The following is a 21,532-nucleotide window of genomic DNA, read 5'->3' as shown; positions in this document are numbered from 1 at the left end:
AAAAAAAAGGCATACGGTGGATATGCCAGAAAAAGTTTACTTTATAAAAGAGAGTGAAAAGCCTCTCACACGTAAGAGAGCAGGAAAGAAAGAGTACACCGTTTCCTTTTTAGCATTTTTTAATCTTAAAAAGAATGTATCTCAGTCACAGGGGGCAGAGCCCACTTCAGTGAGACCTCCCTCCCAAAACTGCCGGGATCCTCGACTTCCACCCTGAGCAAAGCAGGCGCCTTCGCAAAAGGAGTAAAAGCCTCCCAGCTGCCTCCAGCGGCGTAGGAATAGACATGTCTACGGGGAAGATCTGTTGTCTGGTGCTGCTGACCCTAGGGGTGCTGGCAGTTGTTGTTGCACTCCTGGTGATCCTGACTCAACCCAAGTGTGGTCCTCAGCACTACCTGCACGGTGCCGTGGCTGCTGACACTGAGACCTGCTCTGTCATCGGACGGTATGTGCACAGACCTCTCAGTTTTTCGGGTTACATGTTGCATATGTTGTGGACTTGCACTGACAGACAGGTATGTGTACTAACTACAGGAGTGAGCTGGGTGTCTGCCCTATCCCCGCTTCTGGGGCTGAGCAGCAGTGCTGCTCCCTGGGTCCTCTCCATCGGCAGTGGAGCCGCTCAGAGAGTAGATGGAGCCCTGTCTCTGTGGTTGATGTCTATTTTCGTTATTTAATGTCACAAAAATTTGCAGCTCTGCAAATCCTTGGCCTTTTGGAAGGTACAAATATTTATAGTATACAAATGCAAGGTTGTTTTAAGTGGGGAAGCAGGAAATTAACTGCTTACTTCATGGTGGTAAGTCTGTTAGATAAGTGGCTTAGAAATAAATTAAGGAAGAAGTGAGAGCAGCTAGCAGAGAGCTGCAGCTGGGCTTCAGCAGAGGCAAGGAAGGTGGGGAGGGTAAGGGGGACTGGGCATCCCAGCCTTTAGGGTGTGTGTTTCTGGACTAAAGCCTGCAGCAGGTGTGTTTGCTATCAAGAAAGACATGATGTATTGTAAAGCAAAGGGCAGATTTAATTGAAATTCAGCCAGGACAGTATAAGTACAAAAGATACACTTACATCACTTGGAAGGAAATTAAAAAAAAATCTCTATCAGCCCAGGTTGTAACACTTCAGTTTGTGTAACAACTTCTCTCTCAAACATTTTGACTCATGTTATTATTTTATTATTTTACTATTACTGTTACTTCAGTTCTTAAACACTTACATGCATGAAAGTGGAAGGATGGAACTGCACAAGCTACATGTGATGCTGAATGCTCTGGCAATGGATATTGGAGCTCTGTGCTCTACCTTGTGGCTGGAGGAGTGGGATAAGATGTGATGCCATTACACCATGCTTGCCATGTCACACATGGTTCTTGCAATGACATGCCAACATGGCATTTGTGAGTAGTTGGAGAAAATGTACTGTGGCTGCATGTATGTCAAGGAATTAGATGTTTGGTTTTTTTTTTTAATGCTAAGCCACAGGTTAGTTCTTCAGAGGGTTGAAGAAGTATCTATTAAATCAGTGTTAGTGGAAATACAGGAAGATACATTATTGGATTGCCCAAAGAATCTGCTGGGAAAACCATGGCACTTGTTTTACAGCTATTGTAATTTTTAACTTGAGGTAGTGTAGAATCAGCTGGAAGGCGCTGAAGCAAAAGCCACAGAAATCTGTGATCAGGTTGACAACTGAGAAGCTTTGGCTAGCGGGCTACTGCTGCTGGGCTGTCATCTGTTTCCTTTCCTTCTCTCCACAAGAAGCTCCACCTGCTTCCATAATCTCAACCATTGCTGTATCTGCACCTCCAACACACTTGCTGACAAGGTCTATGGTGTCCCTCCAGTCTGACAGACCACCTCAGATTTCCTACAAATAGTTGCCAATGATGCCCACGAAATTCTGCCCTTGCTTCAACTTCCCATCATACGTTTTGCCCCTTTTCCTCAGCCTGGGGCATCTGCACATCACGTCGTCCTGCTCCAAACATATCAGCTCTCTCCTCCAGCCCTCCCAAGCCCCCTGGATCTGCCCAGCCAAGACTATTCTCCTTCTTCACCTTGACTCTACACCACTCACCCTCTGCCCAGTGGTTAGCTCTGCTCCCATACTGTCTGCTGCTTTTCCCGGTATCCTTGGCCTCCAGCCATTCTTGGAAGCCTTTGTGCTCATTTCGTGCTGTCCTTATACTTGGAATGAACCGAATTCCCGTGTTGTCCTCCCATCTTGAGCTATCTGTTTGTGTTCTTGCAGTAGATCATAAAAAAAGTTTATAAAAATGTTCATCTGCAACAGAGCTTGCAGAAGCTTTGTATAATGTTTGCCCTTTTCTTTGTCATTGTCCTATTTCTCTTTTTGTCCCCACTGGCCCACAGTGGTAGCTTGTAAGGAAGGAGCATTTTTGCTTTGGGGGAAGCCTACTGCATGCTCTGCACTGCATGTGGTCTTGTTCATTTTCTCCCAAACATTTATGTGCTGTTATATCTGTATGTCACATTTTAGCTCTTAGCTATTAGTGCATGATAGTCACAACTAAATTAATTCTCTTAGCAGTCTAGGAAGTGAGAAAATGATGTTATCTCACCGATATAAATAAGGAAGTCTACCATGGCAATTATACTGCGGAGATGCCACATCAGAGTCACTTTGACCAAGGTCTCTGCCTTTCTTTCTGTGCTGCTCAGGGTACATCTCTCGCTGACCTCACTGTGGCTGTGCAGGGTGAGGGCTTTCTCAAGCCTGACCAAGAGTTCTTGATGGGAGCACTAGGAGCTGAGGAGCACACAGCGACCTCCTGCCTAATCTTTGCTGAACTAGATTTTAGCATCACATAGGAATTTTGTCACAGCAGTAGAAATAAAATCCAATTTCTCAAAGTAGTCTTAGCCATTCGGCCCTGATGCCCCACCTGTGAGCTGCCACTTCATTTACCACTTAACTTCGGCAACAAAGTGAGAGTTGGGCAAAGCGCTTGATGCACAACCCTAATTCCTTCCCAGACACTGCCCAGCCGGTCAACTGAGTGTTTTTGAGATTACAACAATGCTTTTGACTTCTTCTGTTCAAAAATAATTCAACTCCCAAAATCATGAGACTTAGGAGAGAGGAAACAAGAAGAAATAATTAATTTTGTGTTTTTCTTAATAAGGACTGTATTTAGGTCTTCACTCTTTTTCTGCAGTTATGCAAACATTTGCAAATTTTTTAACCTGGCTGTTTGGACTTGGAATGATGTAAAGAGTTGAGCAGTTAAGTGAGCAAACATCAATGCCAAGATTCCCAACAGCACAAGAGCTGAGACCCGTATTGCTGCTCCCGAGTCCCTCCTGGGCCCTTTGCTGCCTGTGCTGCTGCTCTCTCTCTTCAATGTAATTGCTGCCTCGCCTCTAGCTCTGTGGCTGCTCCTTCCCACACGTACCCAGCTCCCTCTGCAGTCACTACTTCTGGTCTTCTCAGCCTACAAACACAACACCTTCACCCCTGCTCCCAAATTACTCAACCTTATGGGCTTTCTTTTGCCCTGATTGCTCCCTCCACAGCTCAGCCACCTCATTCCTCTCCCATCTCCTTTGTGTTTGAGGTAGGACATGGCCACTCTACTTGCTCCCGATCCAGCGTGGGGAGCAGAGTACTAAGGATAATAATTTCCTTGTTTTTTCCATGCCCTGAAGCTATGGCTCTTACCAGATGCAGGTTTTTTTCACGAAGCTGTGCTTAGCCTCTGCAGCTCAGGGTTGAAACAGCTGATTTCTGCTATCGCTGCTTAGAAATCACAGGAGAATTAATCTACCAAAGCTGGTTAATTCATTGATGATCACACACATATGCATTTTTCTATATATTAAAAAAACCCCAACATCATATGATCAATGTGATCAAAATTTTTAATGATAAGTTTGGTTTGGGTTTTTTTTCCCCCAAAGCAAACAACTTGGCTAAATTAGAGTGAATTGTTTGAACTGGAGGCAGACTACATCTTTGGCTTTGTACTTGCACACTGCAAATCCTCCTCACACATTTTCCGGAGGAGTTTAAAACAAGTAAAATAAGGTAAATGAAAAAATTTCCTCAGTCTAATTTTTTTGGTAATTGCTGAATGATTTTGCTGGAAAAATACAAAAAAAAAAGGAAAAGAGCGACCTCCACAGCACCATGTGAAAAAAATTAGGCTTGGGTATGACAAAGCTACAATCAAATGAAAACCACATGTTGTAATTGAACCTGTCAGCCTGCCTGCCCACCCTGCCGGTGAGAGCAGGAGTCATCGTGACCAGTCCCTGCAGGCACACCACAGAGAGATTCAACAATGCCGGTTTCTCCCTGCTCTCCCCCACTGACCCCACAGACCCTCTCTCTGCTGGGACGCTGGGCCAACCCCCCTGCCCCTTTCATCCTGCAAATCCTCCCTGAGCTCCCAGGAACCCATGCAGGGGGTGCTCGGAGAACCTCCAGTGCAGCATGGGCATGAAACCAATCGCAGTGGTCTGGCGCCTAAAGTCTTGGAAGCTAAAAGCAGCACCTAATCTCTGACCTACTTATAAATTTTATTCTTTAATTAAAAAATCTTATTTCCTTTAAAAAAAAGAAACTCAAACCACATGCTCTGTGAGTTGTCATTAGCAGTAATGAAATTCCTGGGGCATTACATGATACTGTGTTGGTGTAAGATGCTGCTGTTTACGACAGTCTTTGTGCGCTCCTAATAGAACTTTCAATTGAACTTGTTGAGAATAAGTGAACTGAACCTCTTGCCTGAAGAGCAGTCTTGTCTTTTAACAAGCGGGTTGGAGAAAACACCTCAGAGCCCTTGTGTTTCTGTCACTGATAGTTCAGTTGTGAAGGAAGGGTCAGCAAAGCCCTGTATGTAGCTCTGTAGTTCGCTAGTACAAGCAGGAGATGGGGGGCAGACTCATGGCCCCTGTTTGCTGCTCTTTTTCTTCAGTTGTGCTCCCCTGTTGTCCGCAGGCTTGGGTTTTCCAGCTCTGGAGATTGTGTTTGTATATCCTGGGGATGTGTAAGGTTGGACTTTCTGAAATCTTTATGCAACTCTTTGGCTCCCTGCAGAAAGTGAGCAATCTCAGCAAGCCTCCAGCGTGTCATCATCCTTGTTGGCAGGTCCTGTGCTAGCTTTGCTGTTAGCCATCAGTGCCCAGTTCTCACTGGTGAACGAGGTCATGTATTTTGCTGCAAATGGTTTTACTGCTGGAGATGGTGACTGAACGCAATATTGTGCACCTGTGCAGTCCAGACAGGGGCCCTGCACTGGAAGAAAACTTGTTCCTGAATGAAGTAAAACACTTTGATGAAAAGGGATGGGAGGCTAAAAGGATAGTCAGAGCAGTTTTTCACCCAAGGATGTGAATTTTGTACCAAAGTCCAACCCAGTAATTTGTCCTCATGTACCCAAACACACCTTCGCCTCCAACTCTGAGCCACTTGTTCCCTACTGGCAATGGAAGAGGCTTTTGCCATCAAACATGCAAAAAGCTTTATATTCCCTACCAATGTACTGTTTGAGCTCTGCCACCCATTGCTCTGCATCTGTTAGTTTCCCAAATAGCAGAAGCAAAAGCCAGCATAAGGCCAGGGAGAGATTCAGGAGAAGTGCTTATTCACAGGGATGGGATTTGCTGCAGTGAGGTGAGCTGATCTGACCTGGACCAGAAGCCACTTCTGATTCCACTTCTCCAGTGTAGCTTAGCATAAACCCTGGGAACTAGCTTTTTCTGAAATGAACAGCCTCCTGGGTGGACAGGGTGGTGGGAAGGGTGAGAATGGTGAGAATTTAACAGTCAGAAAATGTCTGCGGTCCTGGGAATCTCAGTTCTAGGCAGAGAATCTGCTGCAAAAATCCTTTTCAGCAATGGCCCAGCAGCATTTCTGAGGAATGTTAATATCCCAAAGGATTTGCCTTCCCTTCTTCTTGTATTTTAAGAGTTTTAAATTTGGCAACTGGCCCTTTTTTACAAAAACAGCTGTTGCTTTTGCTCTTCATAAATCTTAAGCAGGCAGCTCCTATATAATGGGTGTTCTCCTCCCAGCCCCCAGCTTTCTTTAGCAGAAAAAAAACCCCAATATAATTTAATACCTTAGTCTATACCTCCAGTGTATTTAAAATTGCTTCAGGGCTCTGTCTAGCCCAGAGCAGAACAGCAGACTCAGGCTGCAGCCCAGCACAGCTCATCTTTGCTGTGAGGCTTATGTGAGAAAAGCGCCACCTTTCCTGGGGTTTGGGGTGTGGGGTGTGAATCCCCGTTTTGCAGCTGCTGGAACAGGACTTAGTTTTTAACATCCTCTTCTGCTCCTCACTTTAAGGAAACACCATTAATGGCCAAATCCTAAAGCTGAAACTACGTGGCAGGAAGGATATAGGACAAAACATGTTGTTATCAGATGTTGTCAGCTGTAGCACTGAGATGTCTCCAGAGACCTGGTAAGGTACCACATTTTGATTGAGGGGTCATGTGTCTCTCCAGGGTTTTGCATTATAATTAACGCAGTTGTAGCAGTGCTCCATAGGGAGCAACCTAAGGGGACAGGGTGTACTCTGCCAGTCTAGCTAGATGAGAAAGACAAAATGGCCCTAAATACCCCAGGCATCACTTCCAAGGAAGTGGCAGGGCTCTGGCTGAAAGCGGGTGAGCCAGGCATGGGGAGCTGAGTGTGAAATGCCAAGAACCAGCTCAGAGAGTGGTTTTTTTGGTTGTGTTTCAATATGCAGAGAGGCTGGAGGGAAAGCTGTCAAGACTAAGCTGTCTGCAGATAGCATAGAATGGCTGTGGGCCCTGAACCCTACGCTGATGATAGGGGACACATATCAGGCCTCCCGGGTAAAAGAGCAAAGCAGTGCAAAAGAAATCTTCTTAATAACCCTGAACAGGATTTGGTTTTACCCTTACTGGGTTCACTTGTTTCTGAGCTTGAGCTAAAAGCCCAACTGTAAGGTTTGCTTTTCCTTAGCTACCACCATGCCTGCCCTGCGTCATGGAACACCCCTTGTGTTGGGGTGCAAGTGAAAAACTTGGCAGGCACATGCACCCCCACGGAGCCAGGGAAACAGCGTCAGTGTGCTGTGTGAGCCCTCCAAGATTTGTTTGTGAGACTTGGGCCTGGGAGTGCTTCCTGCCAGGCTGGGAAGAGCCAATATAATGCCTGTTTTTGGGGAGAAGTCTCAGCTCCCCTTCCCGTAACCCCTGTCCTCCAGAGACGCAACAGGCAAAGGACCATGCCCAGCATCACACAGCCCATCCCATACTGAGATGGTCCCAGATGCCACACGCTGTGGTTGATGGGAAGCCTTAGCTCTCCATTCTGTGGTACTCACTGAAAGGCAGCAGGCAACTGGAAAGCCCTCCTTCCCCTGAGCAAGAAACAGGTTTGACTGTGTGTTGTTAGACGTGGTATTTGCCACCAGAGGTCACAGTGACAGCTGCCACCAATATAGACAGAGTAGACAGAGGAATGGAAAGCACTTTTGGATTATCTGGAAATTCTATTTTTCTTGTCATCTTGTTTATATTGCAAAATGCGATTAATTAGGGCTAGTAACCAAGGACAAAGCAAAGCATGCTTTGCTTTTCTGTGAAAAGGTGTCCCTTTGTTGGCTGCTGGTGTTATCTTTGCCCTATATTGCATTGACACCAAGGAGTCGCAGCCAAGAATCAGGGCGCCACTGTGTGTTCCTGCCACAGAGCAGAAACAATAAAGACTATCTCTGGCTTTCCTGCCTTCCTCAGTCATGCACAATGTCAGTGTCTTGGGCATGACCCATCTGCAAACTATTGGGTGGACTAGCAGGCTGCAGTAATCAGTGCTCATAAATAAGCGCTTGATTTGCCTTGGCCATGCCAAGCAGGATGTGTCCATCCTGGCAGCGCTGCTGAGTTCCTCTCCACTGGCCAGTGAATGTCCTCCTCCCACTTGTTCCTTGATGCGCTAACGAAATCTGGGTCCAGTTTGCCAATGGCAGTAACAATCCAGGTCTAGATCCCTTGAGAAGTTTGCTGCTCTCTTTAGCAGTTAGATGCACCTTTTCTTCTGAGGCTGAGACCTCATTTGTCCTCCCTGATCTCAGTGGGAGCCAAGGCGCAGCTACAAACTGGAGTTTACGTGACTTGTGTTATCCTGGCTCTATGCCTAACTGGGAGTGTTGGAGGGAGGGAGCATGGATAAGGTCATGCTAAAAAATTCTCAAGTTTGTGTGCTTTGGGCATATGGCGCTACATTTGTGGTAGTTAAAGGGTATTTAGCCCACAATGTTGCTTTTATAAACAAGTACTTGGGAACACCAAAAGATCTAAGCATCATCCAGAAACAGACCTCTAGGTGTACAAATATTAAATTAATAAATTGATTGACTGTGGTCACCCTTTGGCATGCTAAGTTAATGTAGCTCCTGTGCAGAGCATGCTGGCTTGGTGCAGATCAGTGGTGGCAGGGGAACCGCTCATCTTATGGAGCAGGTAGATGACCATCACCAGATGACACAAGAAGGGACGAGGTTCTTCATCAGGGAGTGCTCTCCAGGCAGACGGGTTTCTGGGGATGTGGTGAGGGGTGTGTGGCACCGGCTGCAGAAGGAGAGTGGCAGGAGGGTCCTTGGACAAGAGGTAGTGTGCAAGATGTGCAACCACTTACACAACTGTGAATGTGGCTGGAAATTGGGTGAGGATCTGGTGCTTTTTGGGCTTTGGGAAAACGACAGAAATGTGTTTGATTTTCCATGTTAAGGTCTTAATGCATTGCATTGAAACAAATACCATACAATCTCTAAGTTTCTTTATGTAGTTGTTTTTCACTGCAAATTATCTCAGAACCATGGTTTTCCCTGGCACCAGGCTTTGTATGGCTGCTGCCTCATAGCCCATAATCCAGGGGCTCTGAGGAACACTGTCCCAGGCCAGTATAGTGGTCCTTCTCCCCTCCGTTCCCAACTTTATAACATGCTTCCTGGGTCTTCTGCAGAGGTAACTCAGTTTCTCATGAAGCCCTCGTGTCCTTCCCTTCTATTGTTAGCAATTAAAAAGCTTTAGTTTAAGAAAAACACCACCCAGGGACATTGGTGTGGTGAATCTTACTTACCCCTGCTACAAGGAGAGGAACAGGTGAGCCTGAGCTTCAGTCTCCATTTTCAGAGCTACAGCCAGGGAGCAGCTTGCAGCTAAGAGGCTAAGCCATGCAGACCCCAAACAGAAAGCCCGGTGGTTCCCTACCATTTCTTTTCTCTCCACATGTCCACATGCCATTTCCTTACAGGCAGTGGTTCCAAAGGTACTTAGAGAAACAAAGGAAAGCCACAGTCAGTGTCCCTGCTGGCAGCATCCTGTTCCCAGCCCCAGCAGGTCCCAGCCACATCAATGGATGTAAAATAAACAGCAGTCTCTATATGTGCTCTCTGTTCCTATCGTAGGCTCTGGGAGCAGTTGCACTCCAATTAATGAACTATTCCACTTTCCTTTCTGTCTTTGCTTTATCTAAGCAATAGCCTAACCCAAACAGTCAGAAACCTTCCTAGGAAATACCAGTGCTGGCTACTGGCAGGCTGTGCAAGGAAACCCCACCCCACCGCATTTCCACTGCAAGGGAAAGGTTTTGTTTTACAGCTGTGCCTGAGGGAAGCGTTTGTTGAGACACGTTTCTCTAGCAGAAACTCTTTGCTTTCAACAGCATGAGGCTACCTTAACGCCTGTGTGTTCTTTGGTGTGGCTGTGCCTAAGTAGAAACAGTTGAAGGGTTTTTTTCCCCGTTTCAGTTTTTTTTCGTTGGTTGATTGGTTTTTGCCTTTGGAGATACAGGGAGGGGGTGGGATTTTCATGCTAATAAGCCCAGGAAGGGACATTGTAGGAACAATGAATTAAGGCCTGAATTTTGTGCTAATTGACATGTTAAGTCTCAGGGGTTTGCTTCCTGTGGACCCACTGTTCCTGTTTCAGTGCCCCATCCTGTTGACCAGCATAAGCCTTTTTATTGGGAACAGTAGGTGGGGAGCTACAAATCAGTTTTTTGATTCCCAGCATGTGGAAAGCTGTGTCCTCTGCTGAGAGCATCCTCCTCCACATCTTGGAGCTCCTTGCTGTCCCTTTCTGTCAACAGCATTTGTGAGCAAATGCAGTTCTCTCTGTCCCATCACTCTGCCCAGAGGAAGACCAGCCTTGCACAGGTCGGGCCCCTGGCTGCTCTTTCCTCCTGCAAACTCTCTATTCTTTCCCACTAATTTTTCTTTTTCACTCCCACAAAGAAAGGTTCTTTGCTGCAGCCTCACACCCCACATTGCTGCCAATAGCTTTCTCCAACTGCTAGCTGCTCTCATCACAGAATCACAGAACCACAGAATGGTCAGGGTTGGAAGGGACCTCTGGAGATCACCTAGTCCAACCCCCCCTCCAGAGCAGGGTCACCTACAGGAGGTTGCACAGGACGGCATCCAGGCGGGTTTTGAATGTCTCCAGTGCGGGAGACTCCACAGCCTCTCTGGGCAGCCTGTGCCAGTGCTCCACTACCCTCAAAGTAAAGATGTTCCTCCTCATGTTAAGATGGAACTTCCTATGTTCAATCTGGGGCTGCCTTGCGAGTGTCCCAGCGAGACATTTTCATATGGATCCTCCATTCCATCATCCCTGGCTTTTAACATTGTTGTTTTTTCCTCCATTTCTACCACAGGGACATCCTGAAAAGCGGAGGCACAGCTGTGGATGCTGCCATCGCTAGCTTGATCTGCACCTCGGTGATGAACCCTCAGAGTTCGGGCCTGGGTGGTGGGGTCATATTTACCATCTATAATGCCAGCACAGGTATGGGCCAGCCCTGTCCTCTCCATGGTGCCCTGTTTCTCTGCGGGCACCCAGCTGCTGTGGAGACGTCAGAATGCTTCATGTTCTCTCAGAGCAATCTTTTGAATATAAAAGCTGCATCCTCTGATCACAAAGCATGCTTTTGCTCTTAATCCAAAGCATCTGTTAACAGCATCTTTTCACAGGAGGAACATGTGTGTTGGGGCAGGAGCTTTGGATTTAAAATGAACTGACTTTGCCTCTCCTTCCCCCTCCAAAGCAATCCCAAATTACATTTCAAAGTCACATAGCTGACAGTGCAGCAAGTCTGAGCTGCTGGTGGGCTGCTATGGAGGCAGAGGTGAGCGGAGTGAGGCACATGTGCTGGCAATGAACACAGCAATATGGGGCTGTCACTGGCTCAGCTGAGCCCTTGGGATGGGGCTTCAAGAGCTCATCCTGGAGCAGCAGCTCAGGTGGTGCCTGCTGACGTGGGGGCTGCATCGCATGCTGTCCTTGCTGGTGTATGTAGGACTCCCCAAAGCTGTGGTGAGACTTCTTCACTTCAGAAATCTAAATCTAGTAATGTTTAGGGCCTGCTGGGAACTCTTTCTGTGTTTGGCTTAACCCCTAGTGTTGTGTTCTTGCTTTTATGTTTTTAATGTTTTTTTTTTAACTGCCTTGGCTCCCAAAAGCCCCCAGAGCATATAGATCTAAATAATAAAATCAACAATGAACACAGTAACAATACCGTAGTCTTAAAACCCCTGCCAAGTAGTTTCATAGAGTCACAAGTCTGGAAATGCTTGGGTGTATCTTATGCAATAGCATAATTTGGCAAAACACCTATATTTTTCTTTTTTTTTCCCTTTTGGCAGAGCCATGTAACTTTGTCTCCTATCAACAGTGCTCTTCTGCTACCTGAATTATTCTGCTGCACAGAGCTGCGCATGGCTCTGCACAGCTGGGGTGTTTGGTACACGAGGCAGCACTATGGGCTCCTGCAACACAGCTGGCTCTGTGGGCTGTGACAGGAAAAGATAAATACAAGGCAGAGAAGGAGGCTAAATAATAGCCTGGACCTGAAATACAAACGTATACAAGTGTGGGGGGGGTTTGTTACTGGTGGGTTTTTTTCCTTTTCAAGCTTCCTAATACATAGAACGTCTTTCAGTATCAGCATTCTGCTTACAAACAGGGTAGACATGCCGCATCATCACTTGGAAAAGGGCCCACCAAGGAGCATGAGGCTCATGTTATGTCTCCAGCATGTCCCACCTGTAGAGGGAGAGTAGGAACCTGCAAATCAGATGGGAAGCAGCATGTCCCAGCCCACATCCCAGGCCCATGAGCCCTGGAGGGGGCACATTAACTTACTAGAGACAGGCCCTAGCCTCGTCCCAGTACCTTCGTTACTTCTAGTTAGGCACTGCTCGGTTTGCTCTAAATAAATGCATGGGAGCAAACAACAGTCTCAGTAAGTTTGCAGACAACACCAAGTTAGGTGGGAGTGTTGATCTGCTTAAGGGTAGGAGGGCTCTTCAGCGGGACCTGGACAGGTTGGATTGATGGGCTGAGGCCAATAGTATGAGGTTCAACAAGGCCAAGTGCTGAGTCCTGCACTTGGGCCACAACAACCCCATGCAGCACTACAGGCTTGGGGAAGCGTGGCTGGAAAGCTGCCCGGCAGAAAAGGAGCTGGGAGTGTTGATTGACAGTCTGCTGAACATGAACCAGCAGTGTGCCCAGGTAGCCAAGAAGGCCAGCAGCATCCTAGCCTGCATCAGGAATAGTGTAGCCAGCAGGGCTAGAGGAGTGATTGTCCCACTGTACTTGGCACTGGTGAAGGCCGCACCTTGAGTACTGTGTTGGGTTTTGGGTGCCACAGTACAAGAAGAACATTGAGGTGCTGGAGAGGGTCCAGAGAAGGGCAACGAAAGTGGTGAAGGGTCTTGAGAATAAGTCTTATGAGGAGTGGCTGAGGGACTTGGGGGTGTCTAGTCTGAAGAAAAGGAGGGTGAGGGGAGATCTTACTGCTCTCTACAGCTACCTGAAAGGAGGTCGTAGAGAGGTGGACGTTGGTGTCTTCTCACAATTTACAATGGATAGGACAAGAGAAAATGACATCAAGTTGTACCAGGGGATGTTTAGGTTAGACATTAGGAAAAACTTCTACACTGAAAGGGTTATCAAAGACTGGAACAGGCTGCCCATGGAAGTGATTGAATTGCCATCCTTGGATGTATTTAGATATGGTGCTAGGACAAGAGAAAATGACATCAAGTTGTACCAGGGGATGTTTAGGTTAGACATTAGGAAAAACTTCTACACTGAAAGGGTTATCAAAGACTGGAACAGGCTGCCCATGGAAGTGATTGAATCGCCATCCTTGGATGTATTTAGATATGGTGCTCAGGGACATGGTTTAGAAGTGGGCTTGGTAGTTATCTAACGGTTGGACTTGATGATCTTAAAGGCCTTTTCCAGCCATAACGATTCTATGATTCTATGACAGTGTGTACCAACTGCAGCCTGACCCTGCAAGTGTGCTTGACACATTTGGCAACAGGCTTCAGGGCAGTTCAGCATGACGCCACGGGCTCTGGGCTTGCAGCCCGTGCAGTGCTCACAGCTGGCTGAAGTGTGATGTTCACCTGCTTCAGGAAGACGATGTTATGTGTTTCCCACTTCTCCTTTCTAGGAAAAGTCGAAGTGATCAACGCCCGTGAGACAGTCCCACAAGTGTTTCCACACAATTTGTTGTCTGGCTGTGCTCCTGGTTTCCCCATTGGTAAGGACACAGACTGAACCATGAGGGCTGTGTGCACTCCTGGTGTGCACTGCACAAAGCTCAGGGTGGGGGAAGCATGGATCTCGCTGACTTTATCTGAAGTTCTTTTTAATTGCTTGTGCTCTTCCTGGATTGATTTTTGCATAAGTAACATAAAATACTAGGTCCATAAAATTCCTGGTTTGTAGTAACATTGGCAACCTGACCGGTGAGGGGGTGGGGAGCAGAGCATAAGGAGAAATCACTATGTAATTTCTCTTCAGAGGAAGTCTGCATTTCAAGACCAGATTTCCCAAAGCACTCATTTCCCAGCAGTTCTTACAGAGAAAAATAAGGTCAATAGCTGCTCAGACTTTCTGGAAATGAAAGAACTCAATCTAGTGCACTTGCCCATTACATTGGGGAAGCAACCTGGAAGCATCAGCTGAGTTGCTGGGCTCCAGCTTAGCTCGGCTACCACCTTGCTCCCATCCGAGGAAGCTCCACATCCATTTGCTGTTACTGATTTGGCAGCAGGCACTCTCACTTTAGCAGCACGTGCTGGATCTCTCCACATTTCTTGCTGCATTCACTCTCCTTCCCTAGCACGTTTTCTTTTGGGGACTGTCCTAGTTCCTGGAGAAGATGTTCTTATCCTTGGAAGAAGAGTCTGAAAAGGAATTGGGAACAATTCTGGTTGCAAGGGACAGTTGGAGGTCTCTGCTCTAACTCCTGCTCAAAGCAGATGTCAGAGCTAGCTCAGGCTGCTCAGCCCTTGTCCTGTCACATATTTTAGCTTCTCCGAGGATGGAGAGTTTCACAGCTGCACTTGTTCTAGTGTTTGAGTTTGAGCTCCACATGAGTGCTTTTTCTCTTATGTCCAGCTGGCAGCTCCCTTGCTGCAACATGTGCCTGTTGCCTCTTGTGCTTTCACCGTGCCCGTATGAGGCTGGCTCCAGCTTCTCTATACCCCTTCAGTTAGGTAGTGGAAGAATATATTAATAGAAAAAGGAAATTAAAAAAACCAAGCATGCTTGTAGAAGCCTTAGTCCTGCCTCCACAAATCCACACTTCCATTGGAGTGCTTTCACAGAGGTGAAACAGCCTGATGACTAACTGGGTGTGACACTGCTGTTCTGCTCTTCAGGCTCCCGCTGGATTGCTGTACCAGGAGAACTCCGTGGGTATGAAGAAGCCCATAAGCGACATGGCCGCTTACCATGGAAAGTCCTGTTTGAACCAACCATCAAGCTCCTTTCAGAGCCACTTACCATTTCCCCAGTTGTGGACAAAATGATCCATCACCCAGACTTCGCCAGTCCAGGAAAAAGCCTGTGGTAAGACCCATAAATTAAATTGCAGTGTGAGGACCACTGTTCCATCAGCTTCAGACTCTTCCTTTAACTTGCTGACATGGAGTGCAGGCTGCTGCTGCAGCTTCTGCTCAGTAAATACTTGCTATGGAGAGGAAGCGAATAACAGAAGTGTTTTTTTAATTTTTTTTTTTTTTCTGTCAGCAACCTTTTTTTTTTTTTTGGTAATTTAGAGTGCCTTGGCACAGCAAAACTGCCTGCTAAGCACATCTGCTCATGAGGAGGAGCTGGCTGTATGTGGCCTGCCTCTGCCTGTGTGGAAATCGTCCCCTGACAGCAGGGCCCTACAGCAGATGCTCATTTGGAGAAGCCCCACTGACCTGACCCAGGGTCAAAGTGTTAGGTCCCATGGAGGAAGGTTTTTCTGGCGAAAGAGTGCCTCATGCTATTGGTAGCAATCAGCTGAGAAGAACTTTTCTGCATGTAGACTGCAGTGTAGCACTGGCTTGGAAAGTATACAACATGCATAGACCAAATCAACTTTGGGTAGGAAGGGTACAGAATAACTACACGCTGTAAACTGGTGGATGTTCTTCTTTAACAGCCCACTCATATGTGCTGGTGAAAGGTTTCTGAAGCGTGGAGAGACCTTCAGGTGGCCAGCACTGCAGCGAACACTGAGAACTGTAGCAGAAAACGGAGCTGCAGCATTTTATGAGGGGCAGATAGGAAAGGCCCTGGTGGAGGACATTAGGAAGGCTGGTAAGTAACAGCTATGGTTAGTACTAAGAGACAGGCCTTTTCCAGCAATTGGCTGACAGTGAGTCAGTACCAGGTGCCGTGCCATGTGTACGCCACTTGGGGCGATATCTGGCATGGGAAGAGACCACCTTTCCCCAGGTCTTATAACTCAGGCCCAGCAGTGCCGAGAGCCACCTACTGCTCTGGCATTCACCCATAGTGCTCATGCACTATGGCCTCTCCAACTCCCTGAGGCTTTGTGATGTCCTGGGGTTTGGCAGTAGATGACATTGCTGTGCTTGGTGAAAGAAATTTGGAGTATACAGGGATGGCTCTTTCTACACCTAGTACAAGTTAATGTGCTAATGCCAGCTACCCGTCTGGTTTTCTGTTGAAGGGTCCAGTATCTCACTGGAGGACCTTCAGGCATACAAAGCAGAGGTGTCCTCAGCTCTGAACATTACCCTGAACAATCACACCACAGTGTTTTCTCCTGGACCACCCATGGGAGGTGCTGTGCTCATGTTCATCCTCAAGATACTAGAAGGTAAATTCCTAAGGGAAAAGGGGCAGCAGGAGGTTTGCAAAGAGTATTGCTCTTGAGCAGTAGAAAAGTAATGGGAGGAAACTGGAGTTAGTGAGCCAGAATGGGCCCGAAAGCAACAGTGTGACCATGGTATGCAGCAGGATGATGAACTTGCTTGGTCTTACAGTGGATCAGCATCCCCATAGGCCAAAGGCTACATGATTTTCCCAAGGTTTCAATAGAAATTGAAGTCCCAGCAGAAATTAGTACTTGGTTGCTTCTGTGCCCACATCCTGCTAAACCACAGGGGAAACTTGATAAGAACTCGGGTGGGAAAAGGAGGTTCCTTTTACCTTTTCTTTTAATAATTCTTGAAACAACATTACCTTGGATCTATTAACAAAATTACTTCATCCTGCTCCGTAGAGTATAAACTCCATGAAGCGTCACTGGCAACACCCAAGGAGAAGGTGGAAACCTACCATCACATTGCAGAGGCCCTGAAGTTTGGCAATATGCTAAAACCCCTTATGAGTGACCCAGCCTTCTCTGAAGCTCAGGTGAGCTGGCATGGTGCATATGGGCAGCCACAGACACCCACAGCACTGACAGTTTCTTCTACACTACTGTTTAGCAGAGGGGAAGCAGGGAAGTCCATTTCCTGCCTTTTTTTTTTTCTTTTTTTTTTTCTTTTTTTTAAACCTGCATTATCACTGGCTCATTTTAGCCTATGTACTAAGCCCTCAAGCAGGACTTAGTACATAGGCTAAATTGCCCAGACTATCCTGCCTGCCAACACAATGCTACAGTACCAAGCGATGCTCTGACAACGTCCTGCTTTGCAGCCATGGAGGGAAAGAAAATACTTAGAACTGCTAGTCAAGAGCAATGCTGCTCAGCTGGCCAAGGCAGAGGCAGGATTCAGTCATTTACTTTGTTTGCAGTTTCTGTTCAGCTGTAGACTGGCACTCACTTGCCTGATAAAGGATGTGCGCGTGCCTATGCCAATGCTGAAATGCCCGAGTACTGAGCTTGTTTCATTTTCCGTGACGAGCATGGCCTGGGGATTCAGGCTGGGCCAAATGCTGCCAATGCAGGTCCCCAAGCTCTGAGCATTGGGCTTGAAATCCCCCAGGCTTCTTTGTGCCCAAAGACATTCCTTGTGCCTTGTCCTCTGTGCTCAGTGTCCTTGCTGTGATTGCAGGTGCCTGTGGGGACTGTGCTGTCTGACAAGATTGCTGAGCTTGTCAGACACCGAATAGATGCTCGTGGTGACCATCCACTCAACCATTACAACTTGTTGGAGGCCATCAACAACCACAAATACAAAAGTAAGGGCACGAGCCACATCTCTGTGCTTGCTGCAGATGGCAGTGCCGTGTCCGCCACCAGCACCATCAACTACCCGTGAGTACCCAAGGCGTTGGTAAAGTCAAGGCGTTGGTAATTGAGTCACACAGGCCATGCATCAGGTTCACAGGGTGCCTGCAAGGGCTGTTTCCCAGAAATGCAAAACCCTTGGGCTTCACTGATTTAGGCAGTCTCTTATTCCTGAAGGCTTTTTTCATGTGACAGCAAATGTCTTTGAGTATCAGCTCCAAGGAACATCGCAACTCACAAAAATGTAACAACTTGTTGAGCTCTTTTGAGTTTCTGTGGGTTGGGCAAATTCCCAAGTTCAGTGCTAACAGGGAGCGTATCTCTGGCTCCAGCACAGCACCACAAAGAGATTTTGGACACAGGCTGAGAGGAGACAGAGGTTACCCACAGAGTTCCATGTTCAGTTAATGTCACCCACAACAAAAGAGCACTGGGCACTGAAAGGCTACTTCTTTCCCCCTTGCAGGTTTGGCTCCTTTGTCTATTCTAACCAAACTGGGATCATTTTAAATAACGAACTTGCTGATTTCTGCATAACCAACAGAAGCATCAAACCAGGTGAGCATTCTCTCCCTTAAAATAAAACACAGGGCCAGGCAGTGGATATGCAGGCCATGTACAAGTGGGCAGGGACTATCTGTAAACTGCAGGTACTCTTTCCTTTCCTAGGTCTGGATGAGAGCGAGTTTGTGTTAGACTAACGGAGGAAAAAGCCCTGTAGTATGTCTTGCCTACTCACATATGCCCTTGCATGGAAACATGGGAGTTTTGGTTTCTGACCAGGGAAAATGGAGATTAAAAAAAAAAGCGCTGAAGCGGATTGATAGGGAGGGGAGGGAAGAAGCAAAGAAACTACTGCTAAGACAAGCTTGCTGACTTTTTAGGTTCATCTATGAAAAAGTATATAGTCACTGCACAATCAGTAATGCTACAGACTGTAATGCAGCAGTGTTGATGCAGAGACACTGCTCTCTGAAATAAGCTATCCCTGATGCAATCTTCCTTGGGTCTGCCATGAGAGAGGACATCAGTACTGCGATGGCAAGATTGCTGAGATTGCTGCTAATGGTTCCTCAGCCGGGTTGAAAGAGCTGCAGCAAGTCCTGAATGCATGTAGGATGCCCTGCACCAAGAGATGCTTCCTATTTAGCCTGTGCCATAAAGGTCCAGTTTCTCGTGACATGGGGTCTCAGCACAAGAAAGCTAGTTTTTTTTCTGGAAGACTTGAGCATCTTGAGAAATAAGCAGCAGCTTGGTTTTCCATGGGGAATGCAAAAAGGGTGAGGTAGATAAACTTGTGTGTCCCTCCAACCCCTTTAAAAGCCACATGAGAGGAATAACACCCTCTCTCTCTGCTCTAGGAGAGAAGCCTCCCTCAGCAATGGTGCCTTCTATTCTCATCTCCAAGACAGGAGACATGCTGGTGATCGGAGGAGCAGGCGGGGCCTGGATTATCAGTGCTACTGCTATGGTGAGTGAACAGGTACCGCCTTCCACTGAGCAAGGGGAGCACACAGTGTCCTGAACAAAAGGAATTACTTTGCTGCTGCTAGTGCTGCTATATGGAAATCAGCAGCGAAGAGGGGCTGCTGCAGACTGAGTCTATCCTCACCTTCTTGCCTCTAGCATTTCTGTGGCAAGGGCAGGGGGTAGCTTCAGCTGTGCTGTTGAACTGCACTTCCACCAGGAGGGACCAGGAATGGAAGAGGTGGGAGAACTCACAGCAGTTGCCAGTTCTTTCAGCCCTCCCCAGAGTTCCAGCCGTCAGTCCCACCTGCTCCTTCTACTCAGCTCTCCTCAGGTCTTGACTCCTTGGTGCTTTGTTTTATTTGCAATTTAGAAGTCACTAAAGGCTCAATTCTTTTTTGAAAGGGAAGAAGTTAGAATAATTTAATAGCAAGTTAATGAAGTTACTAGGATGAGAGGAATTGCCCAAAACCTTGGGGCCCCAAAAATAAACTGATAAGCTACATGATGAAAAGAACAAGAAAAACAGTAAACTTGCCACCACCCATACATACAGAGTAACAGATCTTAATGAAAAAGAGCGTGCTTCAGCATGAAGTCTAACAAACATCTTGTTCAGCATCCAAAAAATAAAAGCAGATAAGGCCACAAGAGGAAGAAAGAAGATTTTTTTTTTTTTTTTCAACTGGAGAGAAGCATGGGAAGGAGTCCGTGCTAGGACCTGATCTGAAAACAGAACGAACAACCATCAATAGAAAGATACAAGATTCAGTAGCTATTGAATTCAAGGACACCATTTGTGCTCAGGGAAAGCATTCAGGGAAGTATCATTGTGTGCTCACCCTATTCTTACACTTGTCTTGAGCATCTGCTATTGGTCACCGTGAAGACAGAAGACCAGGCTAGTAGGACTTCTGGTCTGACTCAGTGCAGCCTCTCTACAGCCCAAGTCTGCGCCATCCCGCAGGCAGGATTTACAGTAGACCTGGTCTGACTTTACACAGTGCAGAGGATGGCACCATGTGACCCAGGTTCTTATTCGGTATCCCCAGTTGGTCAGTCAGTGTGGGATTTGTTTCATTGCAGGCAATTATAAACAAGCTATGGCTTGGTTACGACTTGGAACATGCCATTTCAGCTCCCATCATGCATACTGAAGGTGACCGTATCCTGTTTGAGGAACATTTCAGTGAGGTGAGTGACCTCGCTTGGATCTTCTTGTCTTCTCCTTTTGGTGAGGAGGAGATTGCTTCTGCAACTCTCCTGAATAATCTGCATTTTGCTTCTAGCTAACTGCCTTCTTGCTTATATCTCACTTTCTCAACCTGACCCCACATGCAAATCCTTCATTTTCACATCTGGCAACGCTAAGACCTCAGGCCCCTGCCCCATTCACTCCATTTCTTCTTCTCTCCCCTCTACAGGAGGTTAGGAGCGGCCTGCTGGGAAGAGGACATAAAGAAAAGAAAGTTAAATTTGCAATGAATGTTGTGCAGGGAATTTCCAAGGAAGGAAAATGCATCTCCGCTTACTCTGATAAAAGGAAGCTGGGGAAGTCAGCTGGATATTAGCATAAAATGCCATCACAATTCACAAACACAGGAGATGACTAGATTCAGAACATGGTTTGGCTTGGACATGCCAATATTGCCTGTTCCCATCAGGATGGTGCCTAGAGAATGGGCAAAACTTGGGATTACACCTAATTCCAATAGACTCCAAGTCACCCTCAGGCAATACAAGGACAGGTCAGCCAGCTTTGTATAGAGCTACACCCTCCATTACTTATGTGATATACAGAAAAACGTATTTCTTAAGCACATCAGCTATTCAGAATAAGAGAATACAAAGTGGGAAAGGAAAATTGGTCCGAAACCAACTGTGAAATGACCCAGGTTTATCTTCCATTACTGCTGGAGAGTCAAAAGCAGAATTGGTTTCTTTCAGGCTTACTATTACTGGGGCTCAGCAATGTGAAATAAGTCTATTTTGGTTATGAGGATTACCAAAAGTGCCTGTAGGGTCAGGATTCTAAAATCTTAAGCATCCAGACTTAGAGGGTGGGTTTGGAGAGGGAAAAGAGCAAAACTCCATACTCCCCCTTTTGGTTTTCCCTTCCAAAGAAGCCCTACTTTTCCCAAAGGTGGCACATGAAATCAGCGCACCACAGCACAAATCTGCTGCTCTACTACTCTCTGCCTTGGGGATGGCAAAGGAGTAACAGCGCCAAAGCTTCCTTCATCCCTGCACACTGGTGACTTTGAGAATAGCCTCCCATGGGGCGACATGAATTCCCTGCTCCTGGGATGGACAGGCTTCAGCTTAGTTCCCTGGGGGCACCTCTTCCCGTGGCGAGAGGAGTCCCAGTCTGTGCCAGTTCTCCCTCCTCAATGCCAGCAGAAGATAAGTTGTTTGGGAAGGCAGGTGAAGATTGCAGTGGAAGACATGTTGATTTTGGAAGCTTTATAACTTTCTTCAAAATGCAAAGGATACAAGATCAGAAGGCTTCATTTGTAGCCGTGAGCTCAGCCTGGCCAGGCAAACACCAGGACTGCGGAGAAGCAATGCAGC

The 21,532-nt window shown here is 46.9% G+C and overlaps 1 protein-coding gene across 1 annotated transcript; it reads left to right on the top strand.

Annotated features, from left to right (window-relative positions):
• Positions 1-284: 284 nt before the first annotated feature.
• GGT5 (gamma-glutamyltransferase 5) lies at positions 285-20,532 on the top strand. Its single transcript, XM_009893205.1, has 12 exons — positions 285-445; positions 10,655-10,785; positions 13,466-13,555; positions 14,682-14,871; positions 15,452-15,609; positions 15,986-16,135; positions 16,541-16,674; positions 17,319-17,521; positions 17,961-18,052; positions 18,856-18,965; positions 20,048-20,155; positions 20,386-20,532. The coding sequence occupies exons 1-12, from the start codon at positions 285-287 to the stop codon at positions 20,530-20,532; spliced, it is 1,674 nt and encodes a 557-aa protein (XP_009891507.1).
• The last annotated feature ends 1,000 nt before the right edge of the window (positions 20,533-21,532 follow it).

This window comes from Charadrius vociferus, unplaced genomic scaffold (genome assembly GCF_000708025.1).
Source record: "Charadrius vociferus isolate BGI_N301 unplaced genomic scaffold, ASM70802v2 scaffold999, whole genome shotgun sequence".
Lineage (NCBI taxonomy): Eukaryota > Metazoa > Chordata > Aves > Charadriiformes > Charadriidae > Charadrius > Charadrius vociferus.
The sequence above is the reverse complement of the archived record's forward strand: the minus strand, read 5'-3'. Positions and strand labels throughout refer to the sequence as shown.

Excerpts from the sequence above, each read along its gene's own strand:
- GGT5 (XM_009893205.1), top strand. The coding sequence starts at position 285 with ATGTCTACGGGGAAGATCTGTTGTCTGGTGCTGCTGACCCTAGGGGTG. Across the intron at positions 16,136-16,540 it reads CATCCTCAAGATACTAGAAG|AGTATAAACTCCATGAAGCG; the intron begins GTAAATTCCTAA and ends CCTGCTCCGTAG. Across the intron at positions 18,966-20,047 it reads TTATCAGTGCTACTGCTATG|GCAATTATAAACAAGCTATG; the intron begins GTGAGTGAACAG and ends GTTTCATTGCAG.